General features: G+C 35.9%; 1 protein-coding gene across 1 annotated transcript in view; it reads right to left on the reverse strand.

The window, feature by feature from the left end:
* Positions 1 to 1988: 1988 nt before the first annotated feature.
* SGPP1 (sphingosine-1-phosphate phosphatase 1) overlaps positions 1989 to 27939 on the reverse strand; it is a 44961-nt gene continuing 19010 nt past the window's right edge. Inside the window, exons 2-3 of the mRNA XM_027842884.1 lie at positions 10923 to 11012; positions 1989 to 3150 (exon numbers count right to left, since the gene is read on the reverse strand). Of these exons, the coding sequence (XP_027698685.1) occupies positions 2599 to 3150; positions 10923 to 11012 (642 nt within the window). The 3' untranslated portion in view covers positions 1989 to 2598. The remainder of the gene's footprint in view (positions 3151 to 10922; positions 11013 to 27939) is intronic.

The raw sequence follows: 27939 nt of genomic DNA on the forward strand, positions 1-27939 counted from the left end.
CACTTGCTTACTGGGTACACTTGGGTGAGTCACAGCCTTTGTGAACTCATATTTCCATTAGTAAATGGGGATTATACAATTTATATATACTATCTACTTTCACAGGGTTATTGTGAAGAAAATGCTTTGTAAACTTTAAAGGCCTACTTTGCATTGAGTTATCATTTTTCAGTGATACAAGGAACTAAAAATTTTCTAATTCCTCTAAAAATTTACCTCATTATAGTTTCATTCTATTTGCAAAAATTATCTTTTCTTAGCATGCTGATTAATTTGGGGCATTCACAGAATGCTAGTAATATCAACTACAAACACCAAAATCACAATTTTGGAAGTAAATCCATATTCTTTGTTTCTGTAACTATTAGCTATAGATCTAACACTTTTTTTTAAAGGGTGCCTTTGAAACAATACATTTCACTATAGTGCAAGGCTATTACATAAGAATAAAAGGAAGACCCACTGGATTGCTAAGGAAGTGCTTCACTTCCCACCAAAAAGATGGTTACTACCTTGGTGACCTAGCACAAGTTCATACACCTTACAGGGCCTCAGTCAGGCCCTCCAGTGCTTAGCATAGTGCCTGGCCCAAAATAGGTCCATATAAATGCTAATTAACGAATTGACTAACTTAGTTTCCTTATCAATAAGAGGAGTTGGACTAAATCACCAGAGGTTCCTGTAGGTATAGAACTAAGATCTGACAATGACAAAAACTGATGGTTTAATCTTGAATGAGCTACATATAGACTGTTGAGGGAAAAAGTCTTTTTGAATAAAAATTCTAACCATCTATTCAAGATGTCTACCAAATAGTACAGAAACAAATCTGTAGAAGGAAGAAAATCTTAAATTTGGTTTTTATTTTTAGATACATTTAGCATAGGACAGAAAAAAAATAAAACACAATGAATATGTTCAAGCTAATGTTGTTTTAAACTCAATATAAATGCATAGCATAGTACAGAACTGAATCATGGAAAATATTCCCCTGAATTCATTCTTCTGAACTCCAATTTGGAAAAGAAAAGTTATTTTCTCATCTTTAAAAGAATAGATATCAATTAGTACCTGTAAATTTTAATGCTTGAATTGCAGTTAACAGGTCAGCTGCCATAAACCCAAGTTCTCAATTAGAAGACTCTGTTAGCTGCAGTAGCTATTATCAAAACAAAAACATTTTTAAGGCTATTCTTGGGTCTACAGTACAGATATTACAATAAAATCACCAATACGTTATCCTGATGTTTATGTAGTAATTTCTTCATATAAGAAATTTAGTTCTAGGAAATAGTGTTAACCTAATTTCAAAGGAAATTAAACCTCAAAGTATGAAAAGTAAACAGAATAAACGACAGCCTAATACTGTATCCACACTTTATAAAGAGAAAAAAATAAAACTGAAAAATTGTAGGATCTGGAGATATTGATAACTACTTTCTTTTAACTTATTTATTCTGTCTTAAGTCACTAGTAAATGGTTAAACCAGAAAGATTAAATTAACACTGAGTTAATGTTCTATTGTCCCAGTCTAGATTTCAATTATATTTCCAACTGCTAGGAATACTAACCTGCAATACAATCAAGACAATGTGCAGAAAAATAATCTTCCTGTAACTTATAATGCAACAAGAACCAAAAAACCCCATGGGTTACACAATCCATTAGCTGTTAGGTCACTGAGAAAGTTTAGTTCATTCTATTTATTAACATACAAGCTACTATGTAGAGCTTACTTCTAAACTCCTCAGAATTTTCTCAACATAAGTTAAAAAAAATATTTCCCCAATTATGTGTCTTTGAAGATAAATTATCAGTCCTATTTTTACATCACAGTATACATGGCATTTCTTAATTCAGCAACAGAAAGGCACAATTAAAAAGCAGTAAAATATAGTACCTGAATCATTATAGAGCTATCCAGAATGAATGCAAACCAAAGTATTTTACACTGTACACAGAACTAAATGAAACAAAACCCAAAAAATTTTGAATGCAAAAGTTAATTTTACTTCAAATTTGGTCCATTAAATGCCTCCTGTGTAGATCAGTAAGTATAGCATGAAAGGTGGTAGGAGGAGGCAATAAACAGATAAGTGGTTTGCATACTAATTCTGTTTTCATTAACGATATAATTAAATTAGAAAATGGCTCACATTCTAGATAAAGGAAATTTTTTTGTCAGGTTATCACAACATACCTGGGTTAAATCCAAATACAAAGGCATAACTGTATGCATATTATTTATGTTTATTTATACAGCCCCATAGTTTATTAAGACTCACATATAATATATATTAGCTACATAAATATGTATTATGTACCTAAATATATATTATATGTAGATCTATAACCCGAATTATACATAGCAATAAAACACCCCAAAACATCATACTTAAGGGATATCCATAACTTTCTCCATGTTGAAATTGTTCAGCATTCTCCAAAACAATATCCAGATGCAGTGGTAAAAAGCACTGTCTGTTTTACATTCACTTAAATACTTATTGAAGTAAAATTCCTGCAAAAGCATTGATCTGACTTTTGCCTCAGAATTATTGTCACATACTGCCATCCTTCCTCTAAGTGACAGGCCATCAAGAAAGGCCAATAAAGAAAAATAAGCAAGGAACCAGAAATGTGATAGAGAAGCCAACCATTCCATAGGTTATATAACGATAAGTAAGTTCAACTTCCATGCACTGTCTTGCTTTTCGAACATCATCACTTTTTATACCAAACATTTTACAGGCTAATGGGATAGTGATCTTTTTCATTACAATTCTCATTAGTAACAAACATACCATTCCTATTAGAATCCGTAATATGACTTTTCCAAAACGAGTCACGGTGATGGAGGGAATAGTTAAAGGTAATATATCAAGAGGAGGATCTGACATTAGACCAATGTGGTAAGCAATATGAGATCCACATGCAATTCCTGCACCACTGCCCAGGATCTGAGCTGTATCTCCACGTGATGTACTCCAAGTGTCAAGGGTGAAGGAAAAGATCCCCAGGGCTAAATGCAAACTGATGATAATTAGTGGAGAATATTTATAAATTTGGTTGAAGTTATCAATCAGCTCCACATATGGATAGAAGACAGCTAAGATAAAAATAGCATACAGGAATCCAGCAATAATGTCCTGAAGATAGAAAGAAAAAATAGTTTTAGTCATGTGTAATTTTGTTCTTTTAAAGTTAAGACTTTTTAAAATTCAGAAAACTGAAGGACTATTAACTTTAAGAAAACAATAAAGTGAACAAAACAAAATCTATACAATGAGTGTAAAGAAGAATAAGTAAAAGATAAAAAAAAATTCTGCCATTTTTATAATTAACCAAAGCTTAACAGACACAATCAATCCCAAATAAGTGAAATTATGTCTAAAATTTAGGATAAGTTGTCATAATAGAAGTCATAGATATGTGAACTGTTACAGGGTTTCAAAGAAAATTTCATTTTCATGTTTCAAATATAAAAGCATAAGCACAGCAAAATCAAATAACCAAATAGTTTTTTTTTGTTACTGGGGGGAAAAAAGATGATGTTTAGAAAATATTCCCATAACAGGGCAGCTAGGTGGCGCAGTAGATAGAGGACCAGCCCTGGATTCAGGAGGACCCGAGTTCAAATCCGGCCTCAGACACTTGACACTTACTAGCTGTGTGATCCTGGGCAAGTCACTTAACCCCACTGCCAACCCCCCCCCCAAAATCCACATAAAACTTCAATCGATATTATTCTGACTGTAGTATGCCGTAACAAACAAGGGACTGAATCTTTGGGCTATGTACTGCCTGGAAGAGAGATCTGGCTCCTTCTTTGTCAGAACTGGTCTGAGGTTCAGGCCAGCTATAATTGTGAACAACAGCCTTAACCTTATGAAAAAATTTTAAGAGTTAGATGTGAGAGGAAGAGGGACTAACTACTATAGTTATTCATCATCTTATACTAGAGTGATGATTTCTGCCATAATTTTTTCTTAAAAATATATCAATTTCCTTTTATTAAACATCACTCTCAATTCCCAGTGATCCTCCTCTGCCCCCCTAAGAACTCTCCCTCATATAGCTGAATAAAATAAGTCAAACATATGGCTCATCATTCCCCAAATGATAAAGGGTTAAGGAATATGAACTGCAATTTTCAGAGGAAGAAATCTAAGCTATCAATAGCCATAAGAAAAAAAAATACTTTAAATCACTAATAACTAGAGAAATAAAAATAAAAATAATTCTGAGATTCCACTTTATACCTTTCATTCAATGAACATTTATTGAGCCTACTATGTGCCAGGCACTGTGCAGAGATCTGAAGATACAAAAAGAAGCAAAAGAAAGTCCCTGCCCTCAAGGAGCTTACTATCAGATTGGCAAAGGTGACCAAAAGAAAAAAAAGGGAAAAATAACAAATGTTGGTGGGGCTGTAGAAGAATAGATACAATAATGCACTGCTGGTGGAGCTATGAACTTATCTGACCATTTTGGAAAGCAATTTGGAAATAGGCTCAAAAAGCTATTAAACTGTGCATACCCTTTGACCTAGCAATACCACATTAAGACTACTGTATACCCAAAAGCTGGAGGTAGCTAGGTAGCTCAGAGGATAGAGCTCTGGGCCTGGAGTCTGAAAGACATGAGTTCAAATCTGACTTCAGACACTTTCTAGCTGTGTGACCCTGGGCAAGGCACTGAACCACTGTTTGCCTTAATCCATCAGAGAAGGAAATGACAAACTACCCCAGTATCTTTGCCAAGAAAACTCTACGGACAGCACAGGCTTGCTAGGGTCCATGGGGTCATGAAGAGTTGGACAGAACTGAACAATAACAACGTTTAAGAAACAACAAATGTGATGAATACAGAGAAATATGTAACGATTTACATGAACTGATAAAACATGATGTAAACGGAGAAAACAGCCTACACAATAATGACCATGTAAATGGAAAGAACAACCCCCAAATAATTAAAGATCAATGTTCAGAAATCATAAGAACAAAATGAACTGAAGACATTTTCATGGCCTTTTGACATCTAATGGGCACTAAAATTTTTGATCAATGATTAAAGGAATTTCCATGGTGAACACCAAGAAATGGAACAGTAGAGATGAATGAAAATAGCAAGTTATCAGCCAATTTTTAAAAGGCTGGTTCTTTAAAAATACTTTTAAAGAACGAAAAATTGTGAAAAATTCACAGATGCTCATATCCTTAAATTGCCTAAGAGTTTTATATGATTAAATTCCAGAGTTAAAGATTCCACTGTTATAGTAGTTGCAAACACTCGTAACAGTTTAATCTTATAATGTGCTTTACTTACATTATCTCATTTGTTCCTAATAACAACTCTGTAAGGAAAGTAGGCAACTATTTAGTGGTCTAGTGGGCAATGTTATCCAATTATGTCTATTTTGTGGATGAGGAAATGGAGGCACAAAGAAATAAAGGTGACGTGTCCTAAGACACACAGCTAGTACTTGTCATACCTGCAATTTCTGGGCTTCTGACTAAGTTCAATGATCTAGTTTCCACTACAGCATGCTCTCTATCTGTTCTGTTTTAAACAAAGCTTTACCTGACATAGGGGTCTGAGAAGGAAATACTGGTAACATGGGGCTCTAGCTCTATTCTTTAAACCTCAGACTCCAAATACTAAAAATGAATACATAAACAAACACCCCAAAGTTTACTCTTTTACAAACCCACATGTAAATGTCTTTTGTTTACCATTGTGTCCTCTCCTACCCATTATGTGATTTTCTATGGAAGAAAAAGAGCCACAGAGACAGGCAAATGTGTCTGAATATTCGGTTATAACAACAGAAAGCTGTTAATTACTTTTTCTTTTCACCTTTAATGATGTTTTAGATTTTAAAAATATATACTGTGCTGAAACATTTAGTGACTTAATTTTTATTCTGAGAGCTACTCTGAGAGACACTGTGTGATTGTGGTCTCAAAATCAGGAAAACCTAGGAGTATATCCTGATTGACGCATTCCACTTTATGACCCTGGTTTAGTTACCCAGCACTCAGCTCAGAACACAAAGAGTTCTAGGCACCTCTCTTAAGGCTCTAAAGTACAGAGCAGCTGCACATCTGCACCAAAAGAGAGTATTTCCTTACCTAAGTTTTATATACCTAGTTCAGAGGTAGGGAACCTGCAGCCTCAAGGCCATGTGTGGCCTTTTGAATGAGTCCAAGTTTTACAGAACAAATCCTTTTATTAAGGGGATTTGTTCTGTGAAGTTTGGATTCAGTTGAACTAGATCCTAGTTCATTTTTCACATATTAGCTGTCACAAGGATTTATACTTCTGTGAAACTACACTTATTATAATATATAATATGCTTTATAAGGTTGATACAAATGAAATTAGCTATATTAAGAATTTGTAAAAATTTAAATGCCTATTTTAGGTAGTATGTATTTCCTCTAAAAGGTTTGTTTCACGTTACCTTAGTAAAATTAAAAAAAAACCAAAAACCAAAAACCGGACTCATTGAAATTATCTTTAGAAAACTCTTTTTAACCATTGAACTTTACTGTTAGAAACTTTCAAAACTGAAAGCTACAGTCAGCTGAGTCAATTTGTACTTTAACAATTGTATTTTTCAATATGACAAAAAAATTCCTTATTTCTTTTCCTTACTTCACTGTTTTTTATGGTTTCATGAGAAATTTTCACAATGTAATGTTATATTCAGTATGCTACAAAAGTACTTCACATAAAAATATTATCTGGTGGCTATACTGGTTAAACTATTTAATCATTTAAGACAGTGTCCTTGCCTGTGACAGCAGAATAAACTTTGATAAAATTGGCCTAGAACCAAGGAACAATCAAGTTCATATGATGAATATGAGGGACCCTGTATTTGAGCCAGTAAAAAGTCCAACTGACAGCAAAAATTGGCATGAAAGTATAAACTAGTAATAAAAAGCTCCCTATTTTAGTTAAATTTAATAAAGTTTCTACAAATAAACACTCCAACAATCAAATTTATGACAAAAAAAAGTTTTAAAGAAGTGAAATATATTGTATATAGTTAAGTATTGTGGAAAACTTTTAAGCTCTAAAAATGATCAGAGGGGGTCAGAGGATAAATGAGCTGGAAAGCTTTAGAAATCATTTGTCCAAACCACGAATCATGAACCTTCTTCTGTATGATTTCCCTGACAAATTATTCATCTAGCCTCTGTTCGAATGCCTTCAGAACACTATTGATCACTATAAAATTTATGGCATAATACTGTTTCCAAAAAATGTCGTATCGTAGATCTCCAGAAGATTCATGGAATGTTAAGACAAGAAAGGATCTAAAAATCATCTTATTTTACAGATAAGAAAATTGAGGCCCACTGTTACTTTTTTCTGTCTCTAGGAATGCAATTTCTGATAATAAAGTATATTGTTAGAAGACAGCTCCTTTATTAATAGAGGCACTCCCACAGCTTGACAGTTCCAATATTTACAGCTATTTTCCTAAAACATTTTTTCTGTTGCATAATTATATAAAAACTTTTAATATGCTGTAGTTGTAGGCCCAATGTATAATACAATAACATGTAGCATTAATGTCACAAATGCAGAAGTACAAAAAGATTCTTTGGAGATAACTCAATCAAATAAATTTAAAATAAGGTTGAATTTTTTTTTAAGGAAATTAAAGTTTGAAAGCTTGCTTTAAAAAAGTTATACTAAAGCTCTTCTACTACTTTCCCGTAGACTATGGAAACTGTTACAACTATCAGCAACATCGAGGAAATATAATAAATGATTTTATGTTGTTTTCCCTCAAAAAATGTCCTTAAGGATAAGAATTTCTTCATTTGTCTTTGTATTTCCAGTGAGCAGCAGTACTACTTAGTGTGAGTTCAGTAAATATTGTTGATTATATTTTAATAAAAAAGAGAGCACAAAATAAATGATGAATAAAGTTGCCATTGTGGAATTTAGAGTAGATTGTTATAGCTCCTTAACCATCGAGCTCAGTTGACTGCTCTAAAAAGTCATGTGCGTTCATTAATAAATTATAGAGAAACCCCTGCTTGCTCTTCTGAGCTAATTTTAGAGTAAACATTGAGGAGAATAAAAAAATATATCAAAGAAACTGGCTTGAGTTAGGAAAGATGTTAAAATTTAAAGTATTAGCAATGTAGGAAAAGTTATCATTTGTAGTTCTGTCAAGTGTCATAATGTAAATAAAAGGGCTTATCAGTAATAACTCAAATATCCAGTTATAAAAGTGGTAAGATATAGAACCTTAATGACTTTGCATAGTCATGTGTATACAACTATTATTCCTAATACTTTCAACTTGTCCTTGATCTAAACTTTTTAAAGTCAAGAAAACAGAGGACCCGTTCCATTAGTGATAATGCACAAAGGCCCAAAGAAGCAGTAGCTTTTCTGACCAAGAGGCTGTTCTGCAGAACTGACCTTGAACAGTCAAAGGGGGAAGATGGTCAGAACCATGGGTGATGCTATCATACATCCACTTCATTCATACATCTTTTTCAACTTGTTCAAAGACTTAACATCATTGAAGATGTAAAAAATAGAAAGAAAAAAAAAGATCTTGGATCAAAGGATCAGAAATGTCTCATTTCACTTGATAATGTACACACAAAAAAAGTGTAATCTTAGGGAACTATATCAATGTCAATGTATATTTCCTTTCTACTAGTTGTTGACCATGTCTGAGTCTCAGTTTTGCCACTTGTAAATTGTGGATGAGATTTATATGACCTACTTCACACAGCTGTGAGGAAATCCCTTTGTAAATTCTAAAAGCCTAAATCTCAATATGCTATATAAAAATTGGTTATTATAATGACTACCTTTTGATTCAAAATTTAAAGGAGAACACAAACTCCTTGAAGATAGAGATCATTTAATTTTCATATTCCCAGTTTCCAGAATAGGACCTACCACATAATAGGTGCTTAATAAATGTCTAATAAATTTAAAGAAGCATTACAACCACTCAATCAACAAACATTTATTAAGCATCTTCTTTATGCCAAGCACTGAGCTAGGTGCCTGGGAAACAAAGACAAAAATGAAGCAGTCCCTGGGCAGCTAGATGGCGCAGTGGATAGAGCACTGGCCCTGGAGTCAGGGGGACCTCAGTACAAATCCAGCCTCAGACACAGAACACTCTCTTAGGTGTGTGACTCTGGGCAAGCCACTTAACCTCAATTGCCTCACCTCCTCCCCCCCAAAAAAAGTGGCAGTTATCCTTGAGAATATGTAAATTTTAAAACCAAATTTCTTATTACTTTCTATCTAATGAGCATATTCTAAAAATAACTGTCAAATCATGAAGTTAAGAAGGAAAGGACCCTATCAGTCATTTAAACATATCTGCTACCTCAAAGAAATGCCTAAAATACTACCTACCTACCATTAAATTTTTTTTAAGATAATAAAAAAAATCTTCCTACAGTTGATTTTCTAGAAATCTGTTATATGTAAACTCTGCTAATTTTCAGAGAAAAACTAAAATAAGGCACACAGGGTAACTGGATTACACATTAACCAGCTAAAACATATATACATGATAAAATTATTCTGACCATAAACTTAGGGGAGAAGAATCAGGAAGAAAAAAAGTATACCTGAAATAAAATGGCAATTTAGAGGATTTACAAATAACTTTAATTAAAAGCAAACAAAATTGTCATTAAATAGAGATCCCTAAGTGATAGTAAATGCTACCTGGGAGTAAGGAATCTGAATGAGAATTAGTGATTGGAAGGGATATTTCTATGGGAAAAAAGTAGTAGAAAGTATTTAAAAAAAAAAGAACAATATTAGATCATTAAAGTAAAGAAACATTGATTATGGCAAATACAAATATCAAGGATAATGTATTTAAAAACACTGAAACTCCTTGGAACACAATCTCTTCATCTGCAAAATAAGGGAGCTGGATTAAATCTAAAGTCCCTTTCATTTCCAATGTCTTATGATTCTAAGCACAGCCATAAAGCCCGAACCCTTCCTGTGACTGCTGTTACACAAGTTGAAAAGTATTTGTTCACTAAATCACCTGATGCTCTGTTTGACGGTTAGATTGCATGCAGTTGCAGTCACATAAAAGCTCTCACCTACTAGAGAAAGTACTGAGCTACTGTCAATTGACAGTACCTGAAATAAGATTTTTTAAAGTATCTTGATACTTTGGGCTCACTTTTTCAGCTAATCACTGAACTCAGGACTTCCCTTACATTGCAATTGTCAGTCAACTAAACCAGAACAAGGCTTGAATAAAAAAGAGAATTAAAATCTTGAAGACTTAGGGGGATTTCTGTAGGGGGAGGGGAATTTGAAAATCTCTTTCTCATTCTCAGCATTACCCTCCGTCAACTGATATTGGCTGATTGTTACTAACAAATACTTGGGTATCCATAACATATAAAAAGCTAAAAGTCTTTACCTTTGAGAAGTTTATATTCTAAAAGAGACAAGGCAGATACACAAGTATCAAAAAAGTGCTTTTTCTTCTGTTCCTATTTTTTTCTTTTCACTTTACATTTTCATTCAGTTGCTTTAACCTACAAAAAAATTTGGATATCCATGGATATGTTCCCATTAGATTTATTTTAAAATTATGTAAGTCAAATTTTCTTTAAAACTTTGGCAAGGTTAAAGTATAACTACTGATTGACTTAAAAGGTATTTCCATCACTGATTTAGAAGCCTATTTAGTGAAGGGAAAAGATTTTAATTACTGTATATAAATCTTGGCAAGCCACTCTACATGTTGATATTTTTGGAAAACAAAATTAGAAGAATTACAAATTATTTTCTCATTTAGATTTCATATGAGTTTATCATCATGATAAAATTAATTGTTAACTTTGCAAGACATAAGAGGTATGAAGGGAAACATTTTCCTTACCAGAATGGAGTGCATTCCCAAGTAAATTCTACTTAGGCAAACCAGAGAACACCAGCAGGTGGCAATAACCAGTCCATACATAAGAGGATACTAAAGAGGAAAAAAAGACAAAATATTTATATTTGAATTGAGCTTAATATAATAAATGTCCTGGTTTTCTAAGATGTAAATTAACCAGAAGCCAACTCTTTTTTAACATTTGTTCCTAGAAAGGGCTCCAGACCATGCTACCTCATCAGCCCTATGAGGGGACAGGGAAAATAAGCATGCACAATAAGAGGACTGAACTTTGAGGAATCTTGTAGGGATATGACATAAAAATGCCTCAGTTCCTTGTTACTCATGGAATCTTGGCTTCCTAACTCTGATTTCCCAGATCTGAATTTTTACCCACTAACAAGACTGCGTGCCCATCTCACTCAGCCTTTGGATCCTGGTGCTCTCCAGATAATCTGGACTGGCTCCTCAGTTTATATTTTCTCTTCTTTTAACACAGATGTTTTCTCCTTGGTTCCAGGCACAGATGGTCCCTCCTCCTACCTCTGGGATTTGCCTAATCACAAGCACCTGTCTATAACGCCTCAGGTGGGACATGACATAAGTAAACCATAGATATTATCCTGGAGGTGTACAGAGGGATTGATTAGAACAGTCCTTATTCAATGTGAAGAGTTTCCCAATCAATCTGATGAGACTAACTTTGTTAACTGAATTTGTAACTATGTCTGAGAGTAAGTATCATCTACTTCAGCTATAGAAGCTCTAGGTCTTCAAAAAATCCTGTTAATCTGAATTGAGTTCCTAAAGAACTAGGTATCTTATAGACAATGGGGAAGGCAATCAAGAAGAGGACAACTGCTGGAGCCTCCCCAAGTCAATAATAACAAAAATAACTAGCATTTCTAAAGCCCTTTAAAGTTTGCAAAGAACTTTACAAATATTTTCTCTTTTGATCCTCACAACAACCCTGGAAGGCAGGTGCTAGTATTATCCCCATTTTACAGATCGAGAAACTGAGGCAGACAGAGGTTAAATGATATGCCCAAGGTCACAAAGCTAATAAGTTTCTAAGGCCTGATTTGAACTCAGGACTTCCTGATTCCAGGTTCAAAACTTTTCCAACTCTGTCACCTAAGGTGAAAGAGAGCTACTCCAAATTGTCTCCCCCATGGACCACTGTGCCTCAAAGCACCAAAGTTTGATTTTTTGGAACAGTAATTATTTAACAGAAATGAGAGTATAAAGTAGTGGGGGAGGGGTGTTAATCAGTGGAGACCCTCTTCAATTTGATGAGTTTCCTAACCCACCTGATGAGATCAAGGGATGTGGCCCTTCATTTGGCAGCATCGGAGAGACACCTTACCAAGGAGTACAAGTCTAAGTCCTGGAGCTTTAGTGACTGGGTTTCAATGAATGGGGCAGCCTTAGAAATTTTGAGATGCCTTGAAGGTTGGAGGATGAATTCTCCTCAGAGGAACCACCCCTTCCTGTGCTCCATGAAACTGAGCTAACAGCTGGTTCCTCTCTCTAGACCCCTCTGGTGGGGGTAGAAGAGTTGGGAGGTAGAGGTTTAGGATTTATGCCAAAATGGTGCCTTGCAACAGAAGTACATGCATGAGAGGAAAGATCCTGACAACAGACTTTCCCAGCTCAATAGCTGGTAATAATTGGGAAACATGGATTTCCAATAGAAGCATATGGCAGAGGCGAACAGATTCATGGTCTTTTTAGCATATGAGAAATTCATGAACAATGTTTGTAGCAACCAAAGATAGAGATGGGCACTTTTGGATTCCCTAGCCAATATGACGATTCTAGAAGCTAGAATTTTAGCAGAGGAGGGAAATTATTTGAATAGCACTAGCTTTGGTAATTACCTTGTGGGCAACCCCAACTTCAAGAGTTAGAGGATCTTATATTCAAGACAAAAGAGAATTTTCTGATTCAGAAAGCACCTCAGAAAAAAGGGAGATGTCCATAGTTACAGCATGGCAGCCAATGTGGGTAGCAAAGTCCATGTGTTACTCTGACAACGCAGTAAAACAAGAAGGGAATTGTTCAGCAGGCCCTCAAAGTATGTTTATAGTGTGATCCAACACTTGGCAAGACTGTATAGGTAGGACTTTGTGGGAATAAGGGCTTCACTGGAATATCTCTGCAGCCTTTGACATTTCTGGTCACCTTTCTCCTCCTTGATACTTTCTTCTCTCTCTAGATTTTTGGAACACCACTTTCTCCCAGTTCTCCTCCTGCCTATCTGATCACTCCTTCTCTGTCTCCTTTGCTGGATCCTCATCCAGATTACACTCTCTAATACTCTCAGGTGTCTCTCTGGGTTCTGTCCTGGGCCCTCTTCTCTTCTTCTTCTATACTTCTTCATTTGGTGATCTCATCAACTCCCATGGATTTAAATCTACCTATCTTGCCCCCTTACTTATCTCTGCTGATCTCCAATCTTACATCTCCAACTGCGTTTATAAGACATCTCAAACTCAGTAGACATCTTAAACTCAATGTGTCCAAACCAGAACTCATGTTTTCCCCTAAACTCTCCCCCCACTCCTAACTTCTCTATTACTAAGGCAACACACCATCCTCCTAGGCCCTCAGGCTCACAACCTCCATGTTACCCTGGACTCCTCACTATCTTTTATCCCCCATATCCAATCTGTTACTAAGGCCTGTCAATTTTACCTTTGTAACATCTTTCAAATACATCCCCTTCTCAACTCTCATACAGGCATCACCCTGGTGTAGGCCCTTATCACCTCACACTTGGACTACTGCAAGTGCTTGCTGGCAGGTCTGCCTGCTTCAAATCTCTCCCCACTCTAATCCATCCTACATTTAGCCACCAAAATGATTTTCCTAAAGCTCAGGTCTGATTGAGTCCCCTTGCCTCCGCTCAATAAATTCCAGTGGCTCCCTATTGCCTTCAGGGTCAAATATAAAATCCTTTATTTGGTATTCAAAGCCCTTCATAACCTACCCCCCTCCCATCTTTCCAGTCTTCTTACACGTTACTCCCTCTCACAAACTATTTGATCCAGTGATTCTGGCCTCCTGGCTGGTCCACAAATACAACACTCTTGGCTGTGGGCATTTTCTCTGGCTGTCCCCTATGCCTTGAATGCTCTCCTTCCTCAACTCCACTTACTGACTTCCCTGGCGTCCTGTAAGTCCCAATATCTCTTTCTCAACTCTTCTTAATTCTAGAACTTTCCCTTTTAATTATTCCTTATTTATGCTGTATGTAGCTTATTTGTATATATGTTTGCATGTTATATTTCTCTATTAGATTGTAAGTTTTTTGAGGACAAAGACATTCTTTTGTCTGTTTTTTTTTCCCCAGTGCCTAGCACAATGCCTAGTACATAGAAGGAGTTTAGGAAATGTTGATTAATTGGTTGATGTCAGAGGGGCGTCCCAATAGCAACCCCAAAATTCAATTTTTTTCTTGGGGGAACTGATGGGTTGAGTACTAAATGTGTTTTCCATATATCTATCTGTTCTTGGGCTCCTGTGGGTCTTCTGCATTTTATGCATTTTCTATAGGATAAAATAAAGACTATGCCATACCCAATATCTTTATTGTACACTGGTTGTTCATATGGGAGCTAGAGGTTCCTTATATCCACATTTGGAGAAAACTAGAAATGAGCTCTATAACTTGAGCAAATCTCCAGTGAATTCAGTAGCTCTTTTATGAATACTATCTAGAAAGCCATGGATAAGAATTTAAACAGGCTAAGGGAGAATTAATGCATTATGAGATGCACCCGTGGGGAATGGCACTATTCCAATGAAATCATCAAACAAGTTATTTGTATACATGCTTATATATACTCTAATTGCTCTCCAAAGGTAAATTAGGGCCTAAGAAATCTTACCATATGAGAGAGGCTATTCAGTCCGGTAGATGAAAACTCGGGGCAACAGGGTCTGTTTAATAAAAAACCAGCCATATGATTTTAGACAAATGACTGCTTCCGTGCCTCCACAGAAGTGGGTAGTGCAGAACTTAGAACTCAGGAAGACCTGTGTTCAAATCCTGCATTAGGCACATATTAGCTGTGTGACCCTGGGCAAGTCATTTAACCTCTGACTGCCTCAGTTTCCTCACCTGTGAAACAGGAAGAAAATAGCACCTAACCTGCTAGGGTTGTTGTGAGGATCAAATGAGTTAACATATATAATGTACTTTGTAAACCCTAAAGTGCTACATGTTATTATTTTAGCTATTCATATTATTACCTACCTGAGTTAGGATAAAACATAATAGTTAAGATAAAACATAATGCATGTAAAAGTATTTTGTTAAATATTATTACCAGATGAGAGAGAACTCCAATAAGTTTGTCATTCAAGAAGGAGTTTTTGATTCTTGAAAGATTTGAAATGATCTACACTAAATGACCTTATACAGCTCTTCATCTGAGAAGATCTTGCTACTCCTAGTCCGGGACAGTTCAACTAGAAATGAAAAAGACAAGGAGCATTTTTGCTCTACTATATCACTTACAAAAAACCCCTACTACTCTATGTTCTGATGCCAATCTGGGAGTGACTTTAATAAAAACTAACAGCATTAATTCAATTTTAGCTACACAGTTTGACTTTAATGCTCCTTTTACTTATTCTTTGGGTCAATTAGAAATTGGATCTTCTCTAAAAATGTATTTCATCATATGTAATGTTGATCAAACCAAGGAGAGCTGTAAATTCCACAGAAGAACAGATTTAGAAAACTCAGAGGAAAAGGAAACACGAGTAAAAAGCCAAACTTGAATTAGTATCAGTTAATTTTTTTCAGTGTTTCTCCACCTAGAATGTGTTTCATTTAAGACAATTAATCACTACTAAAGGATGTTTTTCCATCATGTTATCAAGTGGCAACCTCTTAGTGAATTCATTATAACTTTCTACTGTTTCTTCTACTACATCTATGTACCAGTTTTGTTGATCAGGTGATAGAAGAGAAATCTCAGCTTATGCTAAATAAAAATCATTACTTGGGAACCATTGTTTGCAGTAAACTAGAAATGAAATATGGTGATAGGTAATCCTCATCTAGCAAACACTTGGTCTTCCTGCCAAGCAGGGAGCCAGAGCAATATTGGTTTAGAATAATGGAAGAAGTATGGGTGGAGTTAATTACCTCATGAATAAAGCAAGAAGCAATTGATAAAAAAAACAAGTCCAAAGATAGCTTGATGAGAAACTCAACTAAGCCAAAACATCTCTAAATTGTTGAAAAATAAAGCTGGAAGGTAGATAATGAACAGACAAAAAATGGCAAAGACCTTAAAATATTCCTAACAAACTTTTTTTTACCATCAATGACAATGGAGGTACCACATTTGGACTCTGTGATGTGCTGTATGAAGAAGGTGAAATGGCACTAAAGAAAGAAGACTGGAAGAACAGCAGAATTAGACAAAATATATACAGAAGAGGTCCATGCTGGTAATAGAATCATTGTGAAGATGTCATGGGATCAATTCTGAAAGCATGTAGAGAAGAAGAGGAGACCAAAAAGTAGGAGAAAAAAAATCTTATATGTAATTGTCGCCCCCCCCCCCCCCCGCACAGAGACACAAAGACAGAGAAAATGTAAATGACAGAGAGAATTCTGAAAGAGAAAGACAGAGACAGAGAGAACAAACATACTAAATGAGGATTTTGATCTCATCAAGGAGATGTACTTCCTACAACAATGCAAAACACAACCTATCCCTGCCTTATCTAAGTCCTCCTACATAGAAGGTCCACTCAATATTGGGGGGGGGGCCTTCTCCTGGATCCCTTAACCTTATGTACATACTAATGGAAGATATGACCTTGGTTATCCCTTACTTTCACTATGAGTAGCCCATCTTCTTTTCTAGTCATAAACCCATGACATCTTTTATGTGTTCTCTTGCACAATTATTTTTTAATCATAACCTGTTCAGGTACACACACACACACACACACACAGCATGGTACAATGGAGGGCTGGCCATGATGTCAGGAAACCTGGATCAAGTCCTACTTCTGACCCAATGGGCTGTGTATATGAGTATGGACAAAACTCTTAACTTTAGAGTGCTCCCGGCAACTTTCTAAGAGTTCTAACTCCCAGAGACACCTTGTTGAGTAGTATTAGTAAAGCAAGCCATTTACCATGCCAATGGAATCTCAGATCCATAACAGAACCCCTTTCCCACCCAAAAGAAGTTATTAAATGTATTTACTGCTTGTTCATTAAATTCTAGACTTTATAAACCTTTACAATATTAAATAAAGAAAAATCTTTAAAAATCCTCAAAAAGTGCAATTACCACATTTCAAAAATTGTGTTCCAAATTTATAGTCAGTGACAGAGAAGTTAAAACAAAACAAGCCTACATTCTTATGTATTTGAATTTTGCTACCTTGGTATAAAACTGAGGAAAACAAAATGAATACAAAGATCAGAATAAAGGATATCTCAAATTTTTTGGATCTCTTATATTCTTTTGATTTTAAGTCTTCAAATATATAATGAAAATGCAGATGCTGATAGCTCTAAGATAACTATTTTAAAGAAATGCTTAATATTATGAGAACTGGAGTACAATTTGATTCATGTTTACAAGTAACATCTTTTTTATTCCTTTTTTTTTTTGGGCAATTAAACAAATACCAAGGAGTTCATTCAGTGAAGATTTTTTTTTTTTAAAGATCACATCTTTAAAAGAACCTTCATTTATTCCATACATACATTTAAAAGTCCCATGTGACAGTTACTACAGATTTATGAGCTCTGATACATTTATTAAGATTTTACCTAATAGATGAGAGAAGAACTATTACTTATCACTTTTAGTTCTATTCAAAACTTTTTTTTTAAGTCCAGATATGTCATTTCATTTTTGTTGAGAGTTCTTAGTGAGGAAACCTCCTTAAACAAAGTGCATATCTGCAAAGGGTCTGACACTCAAAAGTTGTTATAAAACTACAAAGCTAAGATACAGATACACACACACACACACACACCCCCTATAGAGTTTCAGTGACTTGCATAAGGTCCTACGGCCAATGTGTGTGCCAGACTTCAATCTAGTCCTAAATCCAGGCTAACTCTCTAATCATATCCCATGCATGGTATACAAAATATTTTGATTAAGAAAATCAAATTAAGTATTTATTATACAGATTCTAAAAAGATTGACTAGCATGATGTAGCTTTTTGGGAAGAAATGATTAAAAAAACTATTAAAAAAGACCTATGAACCCATGAAATCTAAGAAACTAACAATAACAAATATTCTGCTTATCTTTAGAAAAAATTAGAGATACTTTGTCTTCTCATCATTTTGTTTTTATTTGTATCTCTAGTGTTCTTATGCATATAATGGGGGGGAGGGTAATGCTACTCTCTGTAACAAATTTTAAAATCTGGTTAGCTTGCAGGTTTCCCACAGCAATATTCCACAATACAGCACATTGTTGCCAACACACAACTGACTGAAAGATGTAAAGAATACAAGATCCCACTTTAATTATTTATTAATTTTTTAAAAAAGCTTTAGATTTAGTAGAGCAAAATGCCATCGTAAAAATTTACTTCTAACAAAATATTTCTTCATCCAGACATCAAGATTATTCAAAATTCCTTGAAAGATATTAAAAAAAAATCTTGTTTACTAACTTTCACCAGGTGAGGTATAAAACAAAGAGACATGTTTGTCAAAAAGTGTTCGCTATTGTGATTTTCTTATTTGCAGATGACATCTGACTGATCTCAAGCTCTGGAAATCTGCAGAACTTCAAGGAAAGGTAACCATAACCATTCAAAAGAGTTTAATATGCTTATCCACAAAGGAAAAAAATCAAGCAGAAAAAGAATGTCTGTTGCCAAGATGGATGCAGTTGTATGGACAACCTATCAAGCTGGTCCATCAGTATTATATCTGGGACAAACTACAAATGGCAATGAACTGAGCCCAGAATTAACCTTACGGAGAACAGACTGGATTGCCTTCAGGAAACTGCAAAGCTCCTTTATTAACTCCAAACTTCTCCCAGAAATAAAGGGCCATCTCTTTAATAGCAATACGCTAGCAATGTTGATAGACGGTTGTGGGACATGAAACACAGTGGTTTCTAAAGAACTGAAATTGAGTACCATATAGAAGAGAGAGGTGAGGTACATGGTACGTGGGAGCAGGTAGAAATATATTACAAATAAAGAAATTTGATTAAGAACAGCATATTAAGGGATGTCATCACGGAAATGTATAATTGAGAAAGAAGATGGGTGGGTCACACTGGGTGGAATGACAGGTAGATAGTTTGAATGTTCCACTGCTTACCTTTCAACATCAGGAGAAAACTAGTATAGCCTCCAGCATGTTCAGTATATCTTCCAGGATGAATTTATGGGAGGACATGGACAAGAATTGGAGAAGGAAATGGCAAACCACTTGAGTATCTTTGCCAAGAAAACACCAAATGGAGTCACAAAGAGTCGGACACAACTGAAATATGACTGAACAATAAGTGGGCAAGAATATACAGGCTGGGCAGGCATTGCTGGGTTGTAATCTGTATCCCAATCTATTAGATCATATTTTATACCATAGCCTATTCAAATATTAATTTTGTCAACTTATTTTAAAAGTACTAAGATAAAGGGGGGAAAAAGTAGAATTCATGAATGAAACAAAACCTATCACCACAGTAACTGCAGTCTTTGGGCCATGATTGCAAAGCTGCCAAAACCCAAGCTCATTTTTAGCCAACTCTCTGCTTTAAGCAGCTTGTTCACTTTCAGTACCTGACCCACTTTTCAAAACTTTCTTTTCAATTTCACAATTGGAGAATAACTAAATGACATATAAAGAGCCCCTCTATCAACATCTACAGAATTCTTCTCAAAAGTAAATGAGTAAGAATTGTTTTATCAGAGGATGATCCATAAAATCATATAATTATATAGCAAGAGGTCTTAGTATCATAATTTTACAGCTGGGAAGGACGTTAGAGATTATCTAGTCCAACCTGATCATTTTATAGCTGAGGAAACTAAAGCATGACTTTCCCAAAGTCAAACAGACAAGTGGGAGAGTTTGTATTTGAGGTAGAGTTTGTGATTCCAGCCCTGGTCCTTTGATTTCAAATCTAGTGCTTTCAAGGATTTAGCTGCTGAATAAATTTCGGTTTCTAGGTTATTCTAATACTTCCCAATATTTAGAAGTAATCCTACTATGTGCATGGCACAGGAAAAAACAAGAGCAGGATTTTTAATCTGGAATAGTTGTGAGAGTTTCTAATATAGCTTCAGGGTAAGAAGACCAAAGCCTGGCACTTCTTTGTAGGCCTAACCATTGAAATAAAGTTAAACCAATGGTACTGCCGGCCACTAGGGGGCCCCAGTTCCACATATGCTAATTTGGGGGACAAAATCCCCTCAAGACCTTTGATTCCTTGACTCAAACTTGTTATATTTTATTTCCAACAATACAGAAACACAACATCACAGAATGTTATTACTGAAAAGGATCTTATAAGGATCTTTATTAGCCATAACTAATTACAGTTCAAAATAACTTCCAACAAATTTTGAAAAATGTCTAATTCTTGTAAAGTTGTACTAGATATTAGCAAAAGATTTTTAGAATTAGCATTTCCAGGTAAGATTCAAATTTACAGTAATTTTAAAACATATTCATTCTATGCATTTAAGAAAAAAATGAATCCTGGTTACTGTGTATTAGTGAAAACAGAATTTTCTTGAATATTACTGAGTAAATACTACCAGTTTATATGTTGTACAGGTTCCTATTAGAATGCAAGCTCCTTAGGGAAGGGACTTTTAAATTTTGCTTCTGTTCCCTGGCACCTACCTATAAGTGCCATTCACTTAATGGATTAAATTATGTCAAATATTACCAAATTTCCCATACTAAAAGCATAAAACAAATGAAATAAAAACAAGATATAACCTCGCCCAAAAACTTTGCTGATGGTACTTTCTATGCCACTAAACTCAGACATTACAATTTTTCCACTATATTTAACAGAGTTTGAAAAATAGGTGGGATATTTAAATTGACAAAAGTAGGAAAGTCAAATATTAAATTTACCGAGAAAATTTGGAATGAATAATTTAGTCAGCAAAACATAAGAATTCAAAGTAACATTTTTAAACCATAGTCCTGAAAAATTATAGTTTTGATCTATGCATTATACTGGCTCCCTTTCAAACAAGTAAAAAAAAAAAGCCCAAACTATTAGTCAAGTAGTAGATTAGATTCTGCAGGAATATACAATATGATTTTATATGAACTCTACAATGTAAGGTTACAGATTGTTAAGTAAGTATTAGTCTAGCAGTGATACTTGTTGATATAGGTCATGACGCCTTCTTTAATAAAAATTACGGAGAGGTGGGGGAAGGGTATAGAGAGGGGATCCCATGCCTCATAAGCATCTTCCATGCCAAACTGGAACTGCTTTTTCCCATTCAGTACTGACTACTTCCACAAAGGAACCCTGGCAGATTTCCTGGCTATAAGATTAGTGGTCAGCTTCCTGAAACAAGCTTACTATGGGCTCCTTCTTTGCCTACCCTCCTTGGTCAACCCAAAAAGACAGGGAAATAGAGACTTCCCCACAGGTCACCATTTTACCTAACTGTCCCATACATTACTACATAACTCCACTTGCAGTACAGTAGTAACAAATCTAATCTGAAGCTCAGAGCAGCACTCCAGGCTCTTGGAGTGCTTGCTGGAGGGGATGGACAGGAATTGTTAATTAATTTTCAAGGAAAAGAAATAGCACTATGGAACAAATCTAGCTCCTTACAGAATAGGAAGTTTGGATGTTTCAAGAGAAGGGTGCTCAGGGAGAGAGGCAGAATTGGGTTAATATGGAATCTTTCATCAACTCTTTTTTCCTCTCTTTGGTCCCATCTTTGTTGGCTACTCCCATTTCTTCTCTGTCACTTGGCAGTTTCTTCCTTCTGGTTTTTTTTTTCAAACTAATCAAATGTTTTATTCTATCTGTATTTAACAATGGGGTCATTAATGCAGGTCCTGTAGGAGTAAAGACAAAATTGCCTGTAACTTTTCTTTGCCAAAAAAAAAAGGGGGGGAGGGGAAAATTTAGGCTTAACATGTAGGAGAAAGAACTACCAATTAGAGCTGCCCAAAAGGCAGAAATGTTTAAAGAACACAAACCATCTGGAGGTTTACCTAGAGAGATGGTGGGTCCCCCATCCTAGGAGGGCTTTATACAGGGGCTGAATGACAACTTGTTGGGTATGCTACAAAGTGGGGATTACTTTCAGATATAGCTGGCTGCAGCGATCCCTCTTCTAACTCTCAAATTCTGTGATTCTGGTTTATGACCTGCCATCACTGGAGGGACTATCTATATCAGTGAGATCATGTATCCTTGGAGTAGTGGAATATAAAATAACTCATTCATTTATTCAGCTACAACTGATTAAATTCCTCCTGTTGCAAGACTGTAAAACCAAAGCTCCAGAACTGGAAGGCCATCTAGTCTACTCCCTCATTTTACAGATAAGGAAAACTGAGGCCCAGGGAGGTTAAATAACTTGCCCTCAAATCACAAGGACTAATGGTTAGAGGCAGAATTTCTACGGAGATCCTCATTCTCAGCCAGTGTTCTTTCCACTGTAGAACTGGAAGGGATTTCAGGTCATCCAATGTTTGACGTAACTTAGCAAGTGGTCATCTAGCCTTTGAATAAAGAAGAACTCATTAACTACCAAAGCAATTATTCTGCTTTTGCAGAGCTCTCATTGTTGGGAAAACTTTTCCTTATCACAATCCTAAATTAGTCCCTTTGTAGCTTATTCGCATAGCTTCTTAGAGCCACAGGTGAGAGTTGGGTGATAGACGCCCTGAAAAGGGCTTGGCAAGCACCAGAGGTGCTAGTCCTCTCTGGACAGCCCACGTAACCCAAGAAGTTGTAGTATACACAGCTGCCACACCCCAGTAAACTGTCTTGGCAGAGGGACTAAACCAATTTGAGGATAACCAATAGGCCTCAAATCCCTTTGTGAGTTAGGGGAATGTCTACCCCAAGCACGTGAAGACTTTCCTGGTAGAGTGAAAACAATTTGTTTCAACTGCTAGGAAGGTGACTGAAACAGGATCTGTAAAGTGCTTAGACCTTGATCAGACATTGAAGACATCAAGGTCACCCACTGCATCCCAGGCCGTCACCAGTCATTTTGACTTTTGTCTTGCCACTGGACTTCTATGACTTTGGAAGAAATAATGAGGCTGACAACTTTGTGCAACTCTGCCTCACCTAAATCCAATTCACTCAAAAGTCAAGACATCACCCTACGATGTCACTGATCCTCTTTGAAAAATGAAGGGCAAACAATACTGTTCCTGGTTCTGCCCTCCAGAGCCAAGCAGAACACATCTAATCCCTCTTCTACAAAAAACTCTTCACATTTATGAAAACAATTATTGCATCCTTTCATTAGTCTTCTCCCCAGGGTAAACATCCTCAGTTTCTTCAACCACGCTTCATATGGTATGATCTCAAGGCCCTTCGTCATCCTAGTAACTTTCTTTGGATGTTCTCCAGCTTATCAACGTACTTCCTAAAATGTGGTCCCAATAAATGAACATGATACTCTGGCTAATTCAAATACGGTCTTTGTTTTCAAATAAAGTTAGCATTCAACATTGGATATTTTTAAATGTTAGTATGTTCAGCTCTGAGTTAATGAATAATCATTCTCTGTTAACAAATCATAAAAATGTAGCAAACAGATGGAGATTATTATCCATAATAGTTTGTTTATATAACCCTTTTAAAACACACATTTTACTAATGTCTTTTGCTTGTATTAGTTATTTCTAGTATACCAAGCTCCCCTCTCTCATCCCCCATGATTAAATCCTTTTTTGTAATAAAGAAAAAGTTAAGCATAAACTCATAAAATATGTAGCACTTATTAGAGCTAGAACCTAGAATGTTATTTGCAGAGCTGACCAACAAATAGTCTAGAAATCACACAAGAAACTGTACAGCATCTTACCACAGGTGATCAAGCCCTACTGAGTGATTCTGGGTATTGTATCCGTTGATATAATATATAGTAAAGCCTTGGAATACAGAAGGAAGAAATAAGGAGACAATAGATCAGATCTGGGTTCTCACGCCTACCTTCAAAATTTGATTCTTTAATATTATGAAGATATAAAGCTAAAATGGCTAGAGGTAAGAGGTAGAAATGTTTTAAAGAACACTTGTTGACCCCCTCCCTAACACCAGTAAGAAGTTAAAAGAGTATTTATAGAGTGAAAATTGGAGGGGTAAGAGTATCTACAACAACTGGTAGTGTCAAGAAAAACTACATAATGTAAATGTAGCCACAAAAAATAAACGAAAAACCTATAGTTGGTGCCAGTGAGTAACTTTAGAAGAAAAAATTCTAACCATTTATTACACTAGGCTAATCATTTGAGAGTTTGAATTTACATCAACAAGATACACCTTTGTCTCCAGTCAGTCAGTCAATAAGCATTTATTAAGCCTAATGCGTCAGGCATTGTGCTAAATGTTAGAGATACAAAGAGAGGCAAAACATGGTCCCCACCCTTGAGGAGCTCACAATCTCATAGGGGAGACAACAAACAAACAAATATGTACAAACAAGCTATATGTAGGATAAATTGGAAATAATTAACTGAAGGAAGCTAATAGAATTAAAAGGGATTGGGAAAGGCTTCCTATAGAAAGTGTGATTTTAGTTAGCTTTTGAAGGAAGCCAGAGGAGTCAGGAAGTAAAAGATGAATTCCAGGCATGAGGGACAGCCAAAGAAAATACCTAGAGCCATGAGATTGGGTGTCCTTTTTTTCTGAAACAGCAAGGTCAGTATCACTGGATCAAAAAGTAAGAAGGGGAAAGAAGTAAGGTATAAGAAGATACGAAAGACTGGAAGGAAGAATAGGTTATAAAGGGCTTTAAATGCCAAATAGATAATTTCATTTTTGATCCTAGCGGTGACAGGGAGCCGCTGGAATTTAGTGAGTATCCAGTTAACATGGCTGGACTGGCGCTTAAGTAAAACAGAACACAGCCTGGTAGAATATCCTCTTATATATGTTCTAGTCTCTTTATTAGAGTTTGTAGTACTGAACTTAAAGTCCTTGATTCAAAGAATGACTCACGTTCTACTCTATTTCTTTCATAATCATGCCATGACTCTGTGGCAAATTGACTTTAATACATCTTCCAAGATGTCGTTAACTTTCTTCATACATACTATAAATTCTTAAGCTTCACAATGTACTTAATATATGTTTGCATGAACATTTAAAAAAAACTGTACATCTAGCCTAATTATGCTGTTTTTGTTGAAAGAAAAATATATATTACCCATTAAAGTATATTGCTTCTCAGTATATTACGTCAGAGATTTATTATTTCATTAGCATAGGCATACCACTATTCAGATGGTAACCCCTCTATAATTTAGTAGTTGATACTTTTTCAAGAGTTGTTAGGGTAGAAAAATTCATCACAATGCAGCCAACTTGGGGATTCACCTTAACTAGACTAGTCCTCAGACAACACACATACAATCCATTACTAGAACTATGCCCAAAGCCTTTCCCCTTTGGTAGCACCTGACAGAGATCATAACCCATAGGCATAGCCTTCCATAACCCAGGAGCTCCTCTATGCTACAATAAGACAGCGGAGTAACATATACTGGGAGTGTGGGAGAAAAACATGACATTAAAATTATAAGGTCTACAGAAGTATAAATCAGCTTCCACAGTACTTACAATGGCTATGTTGCTCAAAATACTGTGGAAAGGGAACAGATTCCAGCACTCTGGATAGGATCTCTTTTTAAACACATTTTCCAACTATTCCAAACTAATTCAAGAAGCATTTTATTAAGTGCAAGGTAGACCAAAAAAAAAAAAAAGATTCCTGACCCAGAGGAGTTTAAGTTCTACTGGGGGTGAGGGGTGGGATGAGGATACAAATAAAAAAATAAGTTACACACATGGTAATCTGAGAAAAAGAGAGTACTAACAGCTATGGGGAACAGGAAAGCCTTCCCATATTAGATGGCACACGACCTGACACTTAAAGGAAGGAAATCAGCTATTCTATGAGGCAAAAGGGAGGAGGATGAATACATTCTAGGTATGAGGGATGTCTAGTGAAAGAGACAGAAATAATATGTAGAGTGCTGAATTGAATTCATTCTAATGGACAGTAAATAACCTTTATTAAATGTAAACAAGCCATGCCTCTTTCCTTAAACTCTGAACTCATACTTCCCCAACTGGCTGATATCCTTATCTTGCAACTGCTACCAAGAGTCCAAAACAGTCTGGATCCCTCCCATTCCAATAGTTCATTCCTACAAATCACACCATTCATGTCTTATTCCAAGCATTGCATCTGTTCTGAATAGTTGCTCCACATATAGAACACCCTACTGCACCTAAACTAATCTACCTCATACTCACTCCAGCAACACCTTGTTATTTGTTGTTTAATAGTTAGTTGGTAAATTATAGTTACTGTATGTACTTCCCCTGAACTTTTTTTTTTAATCTCTCAAGTCTGCTTCTTTTTCTTTCCTAGGGCTGCCAATTTTCAGTGAAAATGTAATCAAATAAAAATCTGACTTGGGGTTTTAAAATGTAACCTTAATTATACCAATGATAGTTACAGAGCAAATTGGCTTCTGTAAATGGTGAAAAGGAACTGTGGATTGAGTCACTGTTCTACCCTTAACAAAAGAATCGCCACACTCAAAGGGAAGCATAAAAGATGAAAATCTAAGGAGAAAAAATCTGATCGACTGTATTTCTTCTCAACTTCCGCAGCTCAACATTCCTACTTGGGTGGTGAGGACTGTTGAGTACATAGGACTTATGTCCAAAGAAAAGGGTCCAGAGGCAGTTAGGCAGAGAAGTCAATAGACCACAGTTCTTGTAATCCAGAAAACCCAAGTTCAAATTCTACCTCAAACACTTATTAGCTGTGTGACCCTGGAAAATTCACAAGCTCTGCCTGCTTCAGTTTCCCCATCTATAAAATGTAGCTAATAATAACACTTACTGTGGAGGGCTGTTGTGAAGAAAAAAATGATTTAATATTTGTAAAGCACTTTGTAAACCTGAAAGTGCTATGTAAATGCTAGTTATCTTTCTAGCTTCTCAAACTGCTACTGCTTAGAGAGATGGTAAAAATGACAGTAAGGAGAGAACAGGTTATTAGAGAGCAAAGGTGAATAAAGAAAAGCAGAAAGGAGAAGAAAGGAAATAGGAAAGATCTTTAATAGAAAATAAAAACTCAACAATGAAAAATAAAGAAATAATAAGGGAGAAATAAGAGGAGGAAAATATGAGGAGGAAGAAAATATGGTGGTGAAGAAATGATAGAAAATGGGGAAAGATCCCTATATGTTGGCTTAAAAAACTGGCAAACTGAAGGGGCAGAGCCAAGATGGCAGAGTAAAAGCAGTGACTTGGGGCAGCTAGGTGGCAAAGTGGATAGAGCACCGGCCCTGGAGTCAGGAGGATCTGAGTTCAAATGTGACCTCAGACACATAACACTTGCTAGCTGTGTGACCCTGGGCAAATTACTTAACCCCAAGTGCCTCACACAAAAAAAGAAAAAAAAAAAAGAAACCAAAAGCAGTGACTTGCTTGAGCTCTCCTCCAAACCCCTCCAAATACCTGTAAAAAGTGATTCTAAACAAATTCGAGAGCAGCAGAACCCACAAAAATACAAAGTGAAACAAATTTCCAGCCCAAGACAACTTGGATGGATGATAGGAAAGGTCTGTTGCACTAGGCTGGGAGAGGAGTACAGTTCAGTGTGGGCTGAGAAGGCAAAGACAGAGCCCCAGCAAACCTGAAGCAGGCCTCAGAGGACTGAATCACAGGTAGCTGTGGCAGTTTCCAGACTTCTCAACTTACATATGCCAAACACAACTTAGAAGTTCAGTGGGAAAGGTTT

Source organism: Vombatus ursinus, unplaced genomic scaffold, assembly GCF_900497805.2.
Source record: "Vombatus ursinus unplaced genomic scaffold, bare-nosed wombat genome assembly UNPS02014893.1, whole genome shotgun sequence".
NCBI lineage: Eukaryota > Metazoa > Chordata > Mammalia > Diprotodontia > Vombatidae > Vombatus > Vombatus ursinus.